Source organism: Mesoplodon mirus (genome assembly GCF_964341445.2).
Source record: "Mesoplodon mirus genome assembly, chromosome: 6".
NCBI lineage: Eukaryota > Metazoa > Chordata > Mammalia > Artiodactyla > Ziphiidae > Mesoplodon > Mesoplodon mirus.
The window spans coordinates 3,401,544-3,419,250 of NC_138982.1; the positions used below are offsets into that span (position 1 = coordinate 3,401,544).

The 17,707-nt window shown below is 36.9% G+C and overlaps 1 protein-coding gene across 3 annotated transcripts in view; it reads right to left on the bottom strand.

Moving 5' to 3' along the window:
* Positions 1 to 17,707, bottom strand: part of STAG1 (STAG1 cohesin complex component) — a gene marked incomplete at its 3' end in the record, with an annotated part of 433,334 nt that overhangs the window by 166,745 nt on the left and 248,882 nt on the right. For 2 of the 3 annotated variants that reach the window (XM_082624612.1, XM_082624611.1), the window contains exon 7: positions 3,491 to 3,695. In XM_082624612.1, the coding sequence (XP_082480738.1) occupies positions 3,491 to 3,695 (205 nt within the window). Of the gene's footprint in view, positions 1 to 3,490; positions 3,696 to 16,773; positions 16,950 to 17,707 lie in introns of those variants that run through there. The other variant, XM_082624613.1, reaches the window with a different exon arrangement.

Sequence of the window (17,707 nt, forward strand, 5' to 3'; positions counted from 1 at the left end):
TTTACTACAATGTAAAGCTTCTTTATTAAGATGAGTCAGACATATAGGAGAGTATGCTTTACAATTCCAATTAAAAGAATAGAAAAAAATAAGGAAAATATAATACAAAATGTAATTGCTAACAGTCTGTTTCAATTTAATGGTAAAAAGAATTCCAAAAAGAAGGGAGAAAGCACAGTTTACTGGAAAAATGGGACTACATCTACCTGGAGAATAAATAAACCTGAAGCACTACAAAATGATGAAAATTTTAGTAAAAATGTGGCCAAAGTATACAATTAAATGCAATGCATAAACACTGACAATTGGGACATATTATTAACTAATAACAAGAAAATGGGATATTTGGAAAACAGATTAAAAGTACTATTGATAAGACCACTCTGATGATTTATGAAGCTCTAAAACTTATCTTGTCTGTACCCTAAAAAACAACTAACCTGATTGTCTCTCTTCTCAGCTAAGATATAAGCAATGTCAAGGAGCATTTTATTCCAAAGCCGATAATCATATCTGGCCATAACTGCCTTGTAACTGTCCATGCACATAGTCTTTGAAGCAGAGGATTAAATGTTCCTGCCCATTTTATCTAGTCCCCAAGACTCGTCCTGCAAAGTGAATAAAAATGATTATCTTTTAATCTACCCCTCATACACATACCATAAAAGAAAAAAAGGGAGGGGGTACCAGAGAAGAGGGCAAAGATGAAAAGAAAATAATCCTTGAAAAGATGGATACTTATTATCCAGCCTGCAATTAAGTTCTCAGCAAGATCTCTGTGCTTTGTTGACGGGTAGGTGACTGATGTCTCACTTTTTATGCAACTGAGCTTTGGAAGACATAATCATTAATGGACACAGAGAAATTACAGTAATATTTTGAAATAAATTTGAGATTAAGTTGAAAAATAGGTTAGCTTTTAAAAAATAAGTATAAACATAACATTGATCTCCTATTTTTCTTGATTTCTGATTTTGAAAAGTAATTAACAAATACAAATAGGCTAGATGATATAAAAAAAGCTGAGGAGAAAACCAAATGGCATTTATCAGGCAGTTTTAAAAGCTATCATGATCACAGGTAAATTGTGAGAAAAGAAAGACAGAAAGGCACTGGAAGGAGGAGGGAGCAAATCAACTCAAAAGAAATAGGAGGAAAGCCATAATTAAAATATGTTTAAGCATACATAAAATTAGCATGTATAGATTACCAAAGGGTTAAATATATGAAAAACAAGAAAATAATAAAAGTCACTGAAAATGGGCCAATGGAAAGAAGAGCTGAAATGGACCATCATAAAGTCAGTAAAATACAGTAATATTTCATTTACATGGCAGTGAAGGACAAATGCAAATGAATTAAACTGTATTTTTCATGAAACTGAAACGTTTTAAAACTCAAAATATTCTGTATATTTCTATAATACACTATTCCTTCTCGTGTTTGTAAGTAGACCATGTGGCATATATTTAGTCTTTTACATAAAATGCACACAGGTTTCTGGATTAAAGAGAGGTAGCTAGCCCCTACAGAGAAGCCCCAGATTGCTTTGTATCTTGATATCTGTAAGCAAAATTTTTTTGTCTTCTTTTTTGTTATAAATTATCGTTTCACAATTCTGTCAGCAGGGCAGAATCTAACACTTGCCCTCCAATCTAACACTTGCTTCTCTTTCTCTCTTGGCATTGGGAAACTAGATAATAACTGTTTATGGCAGTAATTTTGGCTATTCAGAAGTAACTTCTATCTTATGTTTAAGTTTTGTTTATTTCTAATCACTGCATTTACTATGCATCTGAAAACCAGCTAAACAGGAATTACTGTACATAGATAAAAGAAAGATGAAAAGTAAACAGAAAATATAAAGAAAAGAAAAAAAGCAAACATAAAGGGCAGAAGATTCTAAAAGTGATGAAATGAGAAAGAAAAATGGTACAGTATCAGATAACTTTTAAGTAATAAATAGTATATTTACAGTACATTTTCAAAAAGTTACAACTGGGTACAAGATCTCTTTTTATTCCTAATAATGAGGAAGAGGATACTCTCAAAACACAGAATAAAATGTGTTTGATGTTTGTTCTATATAGAAAATTTTTTCAACAATAAATTGTGTGATTTTACCTTTTTAAAAAAGATAAAATTAAGTAAAAGATCTTCCTCTTTTCCCAGTGAGAAAAAGGACACCCTCAAAAGAATAACTGTGTGTCATGTTTGCTCCATACAGAACTGCAACTAAGGGAATAATGGACACTAATAATATGGATTAACCATATTAAGGAAGGAAAAAGGAGTGGAAAAAAGTATAGATGACTCTATATAAAATTATCACATTGGCTTTAGGCAACAGGTTAAACCAGAAAAATGAAACAATTTTAAATCCAGGGTTTTCAATGTGTAGTCCCCGAAGTATCAGTGTCAGCATCAGCTAGAAACCTGTTAAACTCGGAGGCAAGGCCACACAATCTGTTTCAGTAAGGCCTGGAGGTGATTCTGATGCATGCTAAAGTTTAAGAATCAATGCATTCAATAAATTAGATAAATGAGAAATTTAAGTTCAAGATGAAATGCAATTAATTAAATTAAATCTCATTTTTTTTGTCATGGTAATGTGCAAGATGAATATAACCAGAGTTACTGCTATTAAAAAGGATGTAATTTGGGAGTATTTAAATATATGTGTATGTACATACACACACACACACACTCTCTCTCTCTCTGTATTACAGGAGAAAAAGAACAATCATTTAGTCGTTTTAGGTAAGCACAGTTAAAATCGTTGAGGAATTGAGAACGATGGCTAAATTAACAAAATCACCTTGTTACGGAAAAACAAGGGGAAAAAGAACATACTTGACTCAGAATTGGTCTAGATAATTCTAAAATAAAGGCAAAAGTGAAAACTATAATCTTCAGTTCTTCAGGACTCAGCCTACCTACCTGAACTGATTTTAGAGACATTACATTTAGGTTATTACAGCACTAGGAATAGAAAGAATGCCAGCTAGGTCACACTTACCTATTACAATTGGGTGGAACTGTTTAAAAATACATATATATATATAAACAAAATTTACACATTTATGTATAATAACAATGAACTATGAAGCAATGTAATTAAGTAGAAAAAATACTATGAATTTGGAATTTCAACTATTATTCGGGTTTACCAAAGAACATGGCCTGGTGGACTCCTAAAATTTATTTGGTTATAAAATAAAAATGCAGAAAAATACATGTTCAGAAAGAGATTTGGTAACATTCGCCAGAAATTTTCAATTTTCATTCTCAAGACTATCAAATGCCAGTTATCAAAATAGGCACACATTTTACTTAGAGAATACAAACCATTCATGTGAATTTTGGATAAAAACTGTATTTTTCAAGAGCAAAGTAATGAATTTAATATTTAATCTAAATAAAGCTTAACTACAATAGAACATATTTAACAAAACTAAATTGAAAAGGAAATAAAATGTTGGTTACTTACCAGCAAGGGTACTTGTATGTCTAAAAGCTCTGACCTGGGAGTCTGACAAACCAGTCAAAAGGGAGATTACTGTGTCCATCATATACTCATCATAAATTATGCTATACTGACACTGGCGAATCAGGACTCCAATAAATTCACAAAAGTTTGAACGAAATTTTTTCCACTGAGGTCCAGGCATGGTAAGGGGGTAATCACCACTGTCCTAAAAGGGATAAGAAAAAGAACATATTAAATATGACATCAAGTTTCATCAGTTTTTTTTCCCTCCTACTGGAAAAGGAACATTTTCCTCAAAGTAGATATGGACAGAAATCAAGGGGCACAAAGGCTTTCTCTTTTTTGCTTGTTTTGATCTTCGACAACTAAATAACTGTTAATGTGCTCAAAATTATTATTTACAACCAGTATTTAATCCATTATTCTAAGCCATTCATTCAAAATAATAGTTACAGTTTTGTTGTACTTGGGTCCTAGTTGAGATAATTTAAAGTAGGAAATAAAAAAAGAAATGAAGTTTAGACTAGAAAGGATATTTGCTACTGAATTCAGATCAAACTAATCATGATACCTGTGACATATAGCATCTTTCAATTATTCTAAATAGACACTTTAAAGAAATGAGTTTCAAGAGTATAAGCACTTCATTAAGAAGTCCAAAACCAACTTTTCACATCAGAAACTGCAAACCTGTTTCTTCCAATTTTACTATGAACTTTCAATTAACTCTATTTTATGGAGTGAATTTATTAACTTTTCAAAGAAAAAAATCTAGCATGGGCTCTTGGTATCACCAGATTGTGTTACCCTGTTTAAAACACGAAACTGACAGCTGAACTCAGCAGAGGTTTCCCACTCTAGACTAAAACATTTTGGTGGAGGAATGGAAATTCACAAGGCAGAGTGTGAGAAATTCTGTGAACATACTTATCTGTATACTCTCAATTTGTGGCTATTTGTCTTTTCTAGGCCAAACTGCTGTTAGGAAAATTGGTTATAAATGAGGTCTTGAGCTCTGTTGGTGTCCCAGGAAAGAGAATTAGTGTGATACTTAGAACAGCAAGAAATCCCAAGAGCAAGGAACAGAAAGCAGAGATAGGGAAGAGCTTGGCAGTCAGTCAAATACCCCCAAAGAAAGTTAATTTTGGCACTACATGAGTTATTATGTGGGTTACTAAGCTTTACAGGACATCAAAAAGGAACTAAAGGGGCTGGCTGAATCCTCTATGCTCTTTAGACTGGGGGTGTGGGAGCACAGACTGGAGAGGGTAGCAGGATGGAGAGGGGAGACGCTTCTCAAAGGTATCTCTGAAGGCTGCCTGCTGCTACCAATTCACAAAAGCCCACCAGGGTAGAGCCTCTTTTGCTTTGTACCAACTGTGAGATTCAGCCATTTAGTGCTCACAACCAGATCCGGGCCCCAAGGAAAGTACAAAGAAAAGAATCTATCTAAACAGCCCCAACAGCAAGAGGAAAGGATGCCAGAAAAATCACCATTTAGGAAAACCTAAATAAAAAATAAGTATACTTCAAAGATTCAAATGTAACATAAAATAAAACAAAACTCTAGGGAACTGAAAAACACACTTTTTTGAGGTATAATTCACATATAACATTAGTTCCAGGTATAAAATATAATGATTCAATATTTGTATATATTACAAAATAATCACCAAAATAAGTGTAGTTGACATCTGTCACCATAAACATTACAAATTATTTTGCGTTTCTTGTGATGAGATCTATTAAGATCTACACCCTTAGCAACTTTTCAATATGCAATACAGTATTAATAAGTATAGCCACCATACTTTACATCCCCAGGACTTACTTATATTACAACTGAGAGTTTTCCCACTTCACCCGTTTTGCCCAATCCCCCCAACCCCTGGCAACTACTCTGTTCTCTGTATCTATGAGCTCGTTCAGTGTTCTGTGTTGTTTTGTTGTTGTTGTTATTTTCATTTCACATATAAGTGAGATCATACGGTATATGTCTTTCTCTGACTTATTTCACTTAGTGTAATGCTCTCAAGGTCCGTCCATGTTGTCACAAATGGCAAGATTTCCTCTTTTTAACAACTGAATACTATTCCTCTGAGGGAGAGTGTATGTGTGTGTGTGCGCGCACGTACATACCACATTTTCTTCACCCATTCATCCACTGATGGACACTTAGGTTATTTCCATGTTTGGCTATTGTAAATAATGCTGCCATTAACATGAGGTTGCATATATCTAAAATACTTTATTTCTTAAAAAATTCAGTTGATGAACTGAAGGAAAGGATGGTTACTGACAGGAGATACATTAGTAGCCTAGAAAATAATGTGCAAGACACATCGGAAAAAAAAACATGTAAATGCAAGATAAGGCCTATGAGAAAACCTTTTAAAATGGACCAAGTAGGTTCGTATTACCTTTTAAACCTTCTGTCCTTTCCTTTTTCACTGATTTGGAACTCATACATGGTGCTCATGTTCAACATCCATTTTGCAACCATGAGGGGACAGTATGAAGATAAAGAATGGTACAGAGAGAGATGGAAAAAATGTAGGTCTTTGCTCTATTGAGGTGTAGTATCAATACCAACCATGTTCTGTCTACTTCCAGATTTATTTTGTGTGAGACAAACTCCTGTGAATTCAAGCCACTGTTGGTCAGATTTTCTGTTACTCACAAACAAATCCATTCCTGTTATAGCAGAATTACAAGCAGTGGGAAAAGACGAATTATTCAGTAAATGACTTTGGTACAGTACAACTGGTTTTTCATTAGAAAAAAATCAGATATGTATTGCACCATACACTAAAATAAATTCCTAATGAAATCAAAACACTTAAACCAAAAAAAGAAATAGCAGAAAACATGGAAGAATCTTTAACCGTGGTCATTTTTAAGTCTTTTATCATTTACAGACAGTTCTGGGTATACTCTGATGCTTTTGCAAAAATGTTCCTATGAAAGGGTTTCATCTTCAAGGAATTCATGGAAAAGACTCTGACAAGTACAGGTTTCTGGTAACTGACTATACTGCTGAACTGAATGAATAAGTATTTTCAGAACTCTAATGGAAAACTGATGAATTCATTAAAGTGCTAACAAAAGATCAAGATGAAAAAAAATATTAATTACATGGGACTGAGTGAACTCATGAGGATGATTATAATTTGGGGGACTTTCTGTTTGAATAAAAAAAAAATCCCACAAGGACTCAGAGGCAAAAAATATACAAATCAATTTTCACTGCAAAGTAAAGGAGCTGTTACAGTGGAGGATTACTGGACTGAATGTCAATATTATGACATAGTAGGAGTGTTTTGTGTTTGGTAATTGCAGTCATTGTTGCTTTTGTTGTGGTCATCCATTTACAATGCCTGGTGTCAGTTTATCTCTTGTAAAAATAAAATACAGTGTGTGTGTGTGTGTGTGTGTGTGAAAAAAAAAAAAGAAAACATGGAAAAGAGTCCCTCCCATCAAGCTTCTTAGATAGCCTCATCCACCAGAGGGCAGGCAGCAGAAGCAAGAAGAACTACAATCCTGCAGCCTGTGGAACAAAAACCATATTCACAGAGAGACAGACAAGATGAAAAGGCAGAGGGCTATGTAACAGATAAAGGAACAAGATAAAACCCCATAAAAACAACTAAATGAAGTGGAGATAGGCAACCTTCCAGAAAAAGAATTCAGAATAATGATAGTGAAGATGATCCAGGACCTCGGAAAAAGAATGGAGGCAAAGATCGAGAAGATGCAAGAAATGTTTAACAAAGACCTAGAAGAATTAAAGAACAAACAAACAGAGATGAACAATACAATAACTGAAATGAAAACTACACTAGAAGGAATCAATAGCAGAATAACTGAGGCAGAAGAACGAATAAGTGACTTGGAAGACAGAATGGTGAAATTCACTGCTGTGGAAAAGAATGAAGAAAAAAGAATGAAAAGACATGAAGACAGCCTAAGAGACCTCTGGGACAACATTAAACACAACAACATCCGCATTATAGGGGTCCCGGAAGGAGAAGAGAGAGAGAAAGGACCCAAGAAAATACTTGAAGAGAGTATAGTTGAAAACTTCCCTAACATGGGACAGGAAATAACCACCCAAGTCAGGAAGCACAGTGAGTCCAATACAGGATAAACCCAAGAAGAAACACACCGAGACACACAGTAATCAAATTGGCAAAAATTAAAGACAAAGAAAAATTACTGAAAGCAGCAAGGAAAAAACGACAAATAACATACAACGGAACTCCCATAAGGTTAACAGCTGATTTCTCAGTAGAAACTCTACAAGCCACAAGGGAGTGGCATGATATACTTAAAATGATGAAAGGGAAGAACCTACAACCAAGATTACTCTACCCGGCAACGATCTCATTCAGATTCGATGGAGAAATCAAAAGCTTTACAGACAAGCAAAAGTTAAGAGAATTCAGCACAACCAAACCAGCTCCACAACAAATGCTAAAGGAACTTCTCTAAGTGGGAAACACAAGAGAAGAAAAGGACCTACAAAAACAAACCCAAAACAATTAAGACAATGGTCATCGGAAGATACAAATCGATAATTACCTTAAACGTGAATGGATTAAATGCTCCAACCAAAAGACACAGGCTTGCTGAATGGATACAAAAACAAGACCCATATATATGCTGTCTTCAAGAGACGCACTTCAGACCTAGGGACACATACAGACTGAAAGTGAAGGTATGGAAAAAGATATTCCATGCAAATGGAAATCAAAAGAAAGCTGGAGTAGCTATACTCATATCAGATAAAATAGACTTTAAAATAAAGAATAGTACAAGAGACAAGGAAGGACACTATATAATGATCAAGGGATCAATCCAAGAAGAAGATACAACTATAAATATATATACACCCAACATAGGAGCACCTCAATACATAAGGCAACTGCTAACAGCTATAAAAGAGGAAATCGACATTACCACAATAATAGTGGGGGGCTTTAACATCTCACTTACACCAATGGACAGATCACCCAAAATGAAAATAAATAAGGAAACAGAATATTTAAATGACACAATAGACCAGACAGATTTAATTGATATTTATAGGACATTCCATCCAAAAAGAGCAGGTTACACTTTCTTCTCAAGTGTGCACAGAACATTCTCCAGGACAGATCACATCTTGGTCAACAAATCAACCATCAGTAAATTTAAGAAAATGAAATCATATCAAGCATATTTTCCGACCACAATGCTATGAGATTAGAAATGAATTACAGGGGAAAAAACGTAAAAAACACAAAAACATGGAGTCTAAACAATACGTTATTAAATAACCAATAGATCACTGAAGAAAGCAAAGAGGAAATCAAAAAATACCTAGAGACAAATGACACTGAAAACACTATGATCCAAAACCTATGGGATGCAGCAAAACAGATGAGGGAAGTTTATAGCTATACAAGCCTACCTCAATAAACAAGAAAAATCTCAAATAAACAATCTAATCTTACACCTAAAGAAACTAGAGAAAGAAGAACAAACAAAACCCAAAGTTAGCAGAAGGGAAGAAATCATAAAGATCAGAGCAGAAATAAATGAAATAGAAACAAAGAAAACAATACCAAAGATCAATAAAACTAAAAGCTGGTTCTTTGAGAAGATAAACAAAATTGATAAACCATTGCCAGACTCATCAAGAAAAAGAGGGAGAGAACTCAAATCAATAAAATTAGAAATGAAAAAGGAGAAGTTACAACAGACACCACAGAAATACAAAGCATCCTAAGAGACTACTACAAGCAACTCTATGCCAATAAAATGGACAACCTGGAAGAAATGGACAAATCTTAGAAAGGTATAACCTTCCAAGACTGAACCAGGAAGAAACAGAAAATATGAACATACCAATCAAAGTAATGAAATTGAAACTGTGATTAAAAATCTTCCAACAAACAAAAGTCCAGGACCAGATGCCTTCACAGGTGAATTCTATCAAACACTCAGAGAAGAGCTAACACCCATCCTTCTCAAGCTCTTCCAAAAAACTGCAGAGGGGGGAACACTCCCAAACTCATTCTATGAGGCCACCAGCACCCTGATACCAAAACCAGACAAAGATACTACAAAAAAAGAAAACTACAGACCATTCTCACTGATAAATATAGATGCAAAAATCCTCAACAAAATACTAGGAAACAGGGGCTTCCCTGGTGGCGCAGTGGTTGAGAGTCCGCCTGCCCATGCTGGGGACACGGGTTCGTGCCCCGGTCCGGGAAGATCCCACATGCCGCGAAGCGGCTGGGCCTGTGAGCCATGGCCACTGGGCCTGCACGTCCGGAGCCTGTGCTCCGCAACGGGAGAGGCCACAGGAGTGAGAGGCCCGCATACCGCAAAAAAAAAAAAAAAAAAAAAAAAAAAAAAAAAAAACTAGGAAACAGAATCCAACAATACATTAAAAGGATCATACACCATGATCAAGTGGGATTTATCCCAGGGATGCAAGGATTCTTCAATATATGCAAATCAATGTGATACACCATATTAACAAATTGAAGAATAAAAACCATATGATCATCTCAATAAATGCCGAAAAAGTTTTTGACAAAATTCAACACCCATTTATGATAAAAACTCTCCAGAAAGTGGACATAGAGGGAACCTACCTCAACATAATAAAGGCCATATATGACAAACCCACAGCAAACATCATTCTCAATGGTGAAAAACTGAAAGCATTTCCTCTAAGATCAGGAATGAGACAAGGATGTCCACTCTCACCACTATTTTTTTTTTTTTTTTTTTTTTTTTTTTTTGCGGTACGTGGGCCTCTCACTGTTGTGGCCTCTCCCGTTGCGGAGCACAGGCTCCGGACACGCAGGCTCAACGGCCATGGCTCACGGGCCCAGCCGCTCCACGGCATGTGGGATCTTCCTGGACCGGGGCACAAACCCATGTCCCCTGCATCGGCAGGCGGACTCTCAACCACTGCGCCACCAGGGAAGCTCTCACCACTATTATTCAACATAGTTTTGGAAGTACTAGCCCCAGCAATCAGAGAAGAAAAAGAAATAAAAGGAATACAAATTGCAAAGAAGAAGTAAAACTGTCACTGTTTGCAGATGACATGATACTATACATAGAGAATCCTAAAAATGCCACCAGAAAACTACTAGAGCTAATCAATGAATTTGTTAAAGTTGCAGGATACAAAATTAATGCACAGAAATCTCTTGCATTCCTATACACTAATGATGAAAAATCTGAAAAAGAAATCATGGAAACACTCCCATTTACCACTGCAACAAAAAGAATAAAATATCTAGGAATAAACCTACCTAGGGAGACAAAAGAACTGTATGCAGAAAACTATAAGACACTGATGAAAGAAATTAAAGATGATACAAACAGATGGAGAGATCTACCATGTTCTTGGATTGGAAGAATCAATATTGTGAAAATGACTATACTACCCAAAGCAATCTACAGATTCAATGAAATCCCTATCAAATTACCAATGGCATTTTTTATGGAACTAGAATAAATCATTTTAAAATCTGTATGGAGACACAAAAGATCGTGAATAGCCAAAGCAGTCTTGAGGGAAAAAAACGGTGCTGGAGGAATCAGACTCCCTGACTTCAGACTATACTACAAAGCTAGAGTAATCAAGACAATATGGTTCTGGCACAAAAACAGAAACATAGATCAATGGAACAACACAGAAAGCCCGAGATAAACCCACACACCTACGGTCAACTAATGTATGACAAAGGAGGCAAGGATATACAATTGAGAAAAGCCAGTCTCTTCAATAAGTGGTGCTGGGAAAACTGGACAGCTACATGTAAAAGAATGAAATTAGAACACTCCCTAACACCATACACAAAAATAAACTCAAAATGGATTCAAGACCTAAAAGTAAGACCAGACACTATAAAACTCTTAGAGGAAAACATAGGAAGAACACTCTTTGACATAAATCGCAGCAAGATCTTTTTTGATCCACCTCCTAGAGTAATGGAAATAAAAACAAAAATAAACAAATGGGACCTAATGAAACTTCAAAGCTTTTGCACAGCAAAGGAAACCATAAACAAGACGAAAAGACAACCCTCAGAATGGGAGAAAATATTTGCAAACGAATCAACAGACAAAGGATTAATCTCCAAAATATATAAACAGCTCATGCAGCTCAATATTAAAGAAACAAACAACCTAATCCAAAAATAAGCAGAAGACCTAAATAGACATTTCTCCAAAGAGGACATATAGATGGCCAAGAAGCACATGAAAAGCTGCTCAACATCACTAATTATTAGAGAAATGCACATCAAAACTACAATGAGGTATCACCTCACACCAGTTAGAATGGGCATCATCAGAAATATAGAAACAACAAATGCTGGAGAGGTTATGGAGAAAAGGCAACCCTCGTGCACTGCTGGTGGGAATGTAAATTGATACAGCCACTATGGAGAACAATAAGGAGGTTTCTTAATAAACTAAAAATAGAATTACCATATGATCCACCAATCCCACCACTGGGCATATACCCAGAGAAAACCATAATTCAAAAAGACACATGCACCCCAGTGTTCACTGCAGCACTATTTACAATAGCCAGGTCATGGAAGCAACCTAAATGCCCATTGACAGACGAATGGATAAAGAAGTTGTGGTACATATATACAATGGAATATTACTCAGCCATAAAAGGGAATGAAATTGAGTCATTTGTTGAGATGTGGATGGATCTAGAGACTGTCATACAGAGTGAAGTAAGTCAGAAAGAGAAAAACAAATAACATATATTAACGCATGTATGTGGAACCTAGAAAAATGGTACAGATGAACCGATTTGCAGGGCAGAAGTTGAGACACAGATGTAGAGAACAAACGTACGGACACCAAGGGGGGGGGAACCGCGGTGGGGTGGTGATGGTGGTGTGCTGAGTTGGGTGATTGGGATTGAAATATATACACTGATGTATATAAAACTGATGAGTAATTAGAATCTGTAGTATAAAAAAACAAACAAAAAACAACTAATACTAAACTTTTTTGGGGTTATTTGTATGGAAATATGTTAATATAAATGTTTCAGACATTACATGAAATTTCTAAAAAACTTATATGTTGTGGTATAATGTTATACGTCATAATTCTAGTTATTACTTTAAAACGTATATCTCAGAAATAAGTAAAAAAAAAAAAAAAAAAGGAAGAATTGTCTCAGAGTGGGGAAGTCTTTTTTCCAAATATAATAAAAAACTCAGAAGTCATAAAGCATGAACAAATTCAATCAACATAAAAGTAATTTTTTATATAAAAAAAACACAACAGGGCTTCCCTGGTGGCGCAGTGGTTGAGAGTCCGCCTGCAGATGCAGGGGACACGGGTTCGTGCCCCGGTCCTGGAAGATCCCACATGCCGCGGAGCGGCCGGGCCCATGAGCTATGGCCGCTGAGCCTGTGCGTCCGAAGCCTGTGCTCCGCAACGGGAGAGGCCACAACACTGAGAGGCCCGCGTACCGCAAAAAAAAAAATAATAATATAATAAAATAAATAAATAAATAAAAATAAAAAAACACAACAACACTAAAAACAAAGTCACAGAAGTAACAACAGGGTTTGGCTTCCAGTTAGAATATAGAAGGCTACAAACAATGAAACTAAGCTGAATCAACATAAAAAAATCATAGTGTTTCTTAAGCCCATCTTGAACTGAAGTATCCTGAATTCCAAAGAATGATAAGCCTTGCAAGAAAAGATGAGTCATACAAACTGTCATCTGCGGCAGAACCAAAGAAGAAAAAGGTAAGGAGGAATCAGGCAAAATGTTAACAAACTGTCAAAGATCCAGTGTCAGTGTGGAATAACAAGGAATTTGCACTCGCTCCAAAGCTCTTTTTTGAGGTGACCACAGGTTTCAACTAGGTAATTAAAGCCTGAGACAGAAGAAAAGACAAAACCTTTATTAATGCAGGCCTACAGGGATGATCCTCAATTGCTGGGGGAAAGGTAAAAAACTCAGGTCACTTCTCCAGACCTTTCTCTCCTAAAAGCCAGAAACCTTAATCTGATGGGGGAGGATCAGTACACTGAGTCACCACTATGGCACAGCAAAGACCTACCAGAGCTAGGAGAAGGGTAGAAGAAAAAATCATTTAACTCTGGGAGAGAGGGAGACAAAACACTGTTCTGGACCCTGAATCCTATACCAATACCAAACAGAGGTCTGCTGGCATTGGGAGATGGATAGGAAATTCCCACCCAAGGCCAACCACAGAAACAGGCAAAGTTTAACTGCCATAGGAAGGAGGGTCAGGAAAGCAGAGAAGGTCCTTAAGTAGCTCCAGGTACAGAACACCTGCTTAAGATTTAGGCAGGGGCTTCCCTGGTGGCGCAGTGGTTGAGAGTCCGCCTGCCGATGCAGGGGACATGGGTTCGTGCCCTGGTCCGGGAAGATCCCACATGGGACGCACTGAGCCTGCGCGTCCGGAGCCTGTGCTCCGCAACGGGAGAGGCCACAACAGTGAGAGGCCCGCGTACCACAAAAAAAAGATTTAGGCAGGACTAGGACAAAAGGGAATCCCCATGCCCTCATCATAGCACCAGGCAACAAGCCACACCACTCAAGAGTGTAAAGCAGGAGTACTCTGTGGCACAGGAGTGTAGAGAGAGGTGAAAGCTGAGGGTGCAGGATAACCGCTGAGAAAAAACACCTCTGGTATCCTAAGCACAAGGCAACAGCAGCCTACAGCTAGAAAAATCTGAAGCCTGTGGTATACTAAAGATAATGATGGGGGCCTCCCTGGTGGCGCAGTGGTTGAGAGTCCGCCTGCCGATGCAGGGGATACGGGTTCGTGCCCCGGTCTGGGAGGATCCCATATGCCGCGGAGCGGCTGGGCCCGTGAGCCATGGCCGCTGAGCCTGTGCGTCCGGAGCCTGTGCTCCGCAACGGGAGAGGCCACAACAGTGAGAGGCCCGCGTACAGCAAAAAAAAAAAAAAAAAAAGATAATGATGGCAATAATAGAACACAAACCTAGCTCAATTCCTAACCACACTGAAAATGTATACTGTTTTGTCCCTTTTAATTTTTATATCATGTGCAAATATTGTGATTAAAAGGAAAAACATTTTGGGAAAAGGAAAATCTCCCATATCTACTTCAAAAGGCAGTTTCTTGCCTTACTCTGATACTAGTTATAAATTTCTTCCTGTTATATACACTTTATACATGCCATGTAAAAAGAACAGTCTAGTTAATGATGGGCAGTAGGATAATGAAAACTAGCATCCTTCACAAAGCAGTAATTTCTTTTTCAATATAGCTAAGAAAATGAAATAACAATAATAAAATGAAGACAATAATCAAGTAGCCTAAATGGCTTATCCACACTAATATTTAGGTTCTTTGAGGACAGTCTCATTATAATGCTTTGCATAAGAAATTTATTGATAAACTAATGAAAAGGTAAACCATACCAAATAAGTAACAGGTATAGAAAAGCAGAAAGAAACTTAGGTTAGGAAGAATATCAGGCAGAAACATGCAAGGAGGATAACACAGAGCAAACCAAAAAGGTCCAGTAAAAAAGCAATTCCTCTAAGTATGTTCAGAAGAATAGTTCAGAAGAATAGAAGGGGAGAAATCTACAGCAAAATATAATATAATATAGCTAGTATTCATATGGTATGTGCTTTTCACATATATGATCTTCTACTATCCATACACTGTGGTGACTCTTAGTATGTATAAAGATGAGAAAAATAAGTTCTAAAGAACCTGTCCTACATCATAGAGCTACAGGGTTCTGGTTCTGGGATTGTAAAATCCATGTATTCTCTACTCTACAATGGAGCTTCACCTGGTTTACTCCAGTAACCCTGGAGGACAGAAAGGTTGTCTAGTGAATATTCTTCCATGGGAGGAACACTTTGTTTCTGCTCCCAAACGAGAGACAAGAAACTAATGAAGAAGTCTATTTTGGAAGTTTTGGGAACACTGATGGGGGGTGGGATAAAGGGTGTCAAGCTTCAGAGACAAGAGCCAACAAAAAAAACTAGAAGACTGAGAGCCTCTGACTGGGATTAGAATAACCATCTTATAAGAGGTCCACTGCAAGGCAGAGCTCAAGCAGCTAACAGAGGTAGAAGGCTAACTGCCTAATCCCTAAGCATTTGGTATTTGGGAACCCAATGTGGTCACAAACCGTAGATATCTAAAGAGATAAAACACTCTCTAGGAATAAATCCAAGAGGCTTGATTTTTAACCCAGCTGATGGGCAATGTCACAAAAAAAGTTACCTATTTTTGGTGAAACATGGCTTTTGGTTCCCTAATTTCAATATAGACTTACCCAAAGATATATACCACTATTGCTTAAAACAGTAATTTGCAAAACTTCTTTGAAGAAACTATACATCCACCCAAACATCTACCCGCCCATTTATCTATTCATACATTTATTAAGCAACAAATATGCTCTGGCACTACACCAGGTCCTTGGGCACATAAAGTTGAACAGAACAAGGGTCTTCTTCTAAGAATCTCTATTTTTTTTCCAGCTTTACTGAGATATAATTGATATATGACATTGTGTAAGCTTAAGGTATACAACATGTCAATTTAATACATATGTATTGCAAACTGATTACCATCATTGCATTAGCTAACACCTCCATCCCATCACATTGCTTTTTTTTTTTCTTTTTTGGGTGAGAACATTTAAGGTCTACTCTCTTAGCAAGTTTCAAGTATGTAATACGTACTACTGCTGTACATTAGATCACCAGAACTTATTCATCTTATAAATGGAAATTTATATTCTTTGACCAACTTATCCCCATTTCTCCCATCCCCTAAAGAAACTCTATTTTAATTGAGAAGATGAACATGTAAAAAAATAGTAAGTGAATTAAATACAATGATAGGAACTTGACAAGCGTATATACTACTTAGAAAGGAGTGTCAATTCTCTGCAGAAGCAACTGGGAAGGGGAAACAGGGTCAACAGCATTCTAGGCAGTAACATTAGCGAAGGCCTATAAACAAAGGTACAACAATGGGAGCACAGAGCTACTTTAAGTTTGGAATCTAAAACAGATTTTGTAACCAAGAAGAAAGATGGGGCTGGATTAAAAAAGGCTTAGGAAGCCAAACTTTATTCTAGAGACAGGAGATGGTCACTGAAGGATTTTCATCAACAGCTATGAGTTTTAAAAAAATATTTCTGGTTCCAATATGGAAAATAGTCAGAAGAAAAGGTGAAAGAAATGGAGCAAAGGTGACTTACCACTGCAGTCAATCCAAAAACAGAAGGGTGAGGGCAGCGACAGTTTAAGATAGTAACAATAATGATAGATGAAATGGCAGGGACGTGATAAATATTCAAATGTTAAAGAAATAAAATCTACTGAAGTAAGTGACTGATGGACAAAAATGACTTCTGTTTCTGGTGTGGTCATCTGGGTGGGTTTATTCACAACAGGAAGCAAAGAATTCTTTTCCCCTGACTCCTGTAGGAGGCATAACTCTTTTGTTTAAGAATGCCTAATTAGGACTTCTCTGGTGGTGCAGTGATTAAGAATCTGCCTGCCAATGCAGGGGACACGGGTTCGAGCCTGGTCCGGGAAGATCCCACATGCCGCAGAGCAACTAAGCCCGTGTGCCACAACTACTGAGCCTGTGGCCTAGAGCCCGAGAGCCACAACTACTGAGTCCATGCACTGCAACTATGAAGCCCACGTGCCTAGAGCCCGTGCTCCACAACAAGAGAAGCCAACACAATGAGAGGCCCGCGCACTGCAATGAAGCGTAGCCCCACTCGCCACAACGAGAAAGCCTGCGCAGCAATGAAGACCCAATGCAGCCATAAATAAATGAATGAATGAATGAATGAATGAATAAAAGAATGCCTAATTAGTATGTCCCATTAGAAGAGACTGACGTCCTTTAATTCATAAATGATTGATACAGAATATCCTATTTCCAGACCTCAGGCCACAGTGGTATCTACATTCAAAATAAATACAAAATTTCAGGAACACATCGTCAACAAATACGAAAACCTTTAAGTGGCAAGTTGACATAAGCAGAATGTTAATAAAATGTCAAATTACTTGAGACTTGAAAAGGGAAAAGTAGTTTTACAAAAATTCAATAGTTATCACCTTCAACAATTGATCAATCTTAGCATCACTAATAAGTGGACAACCTGACATTATGAG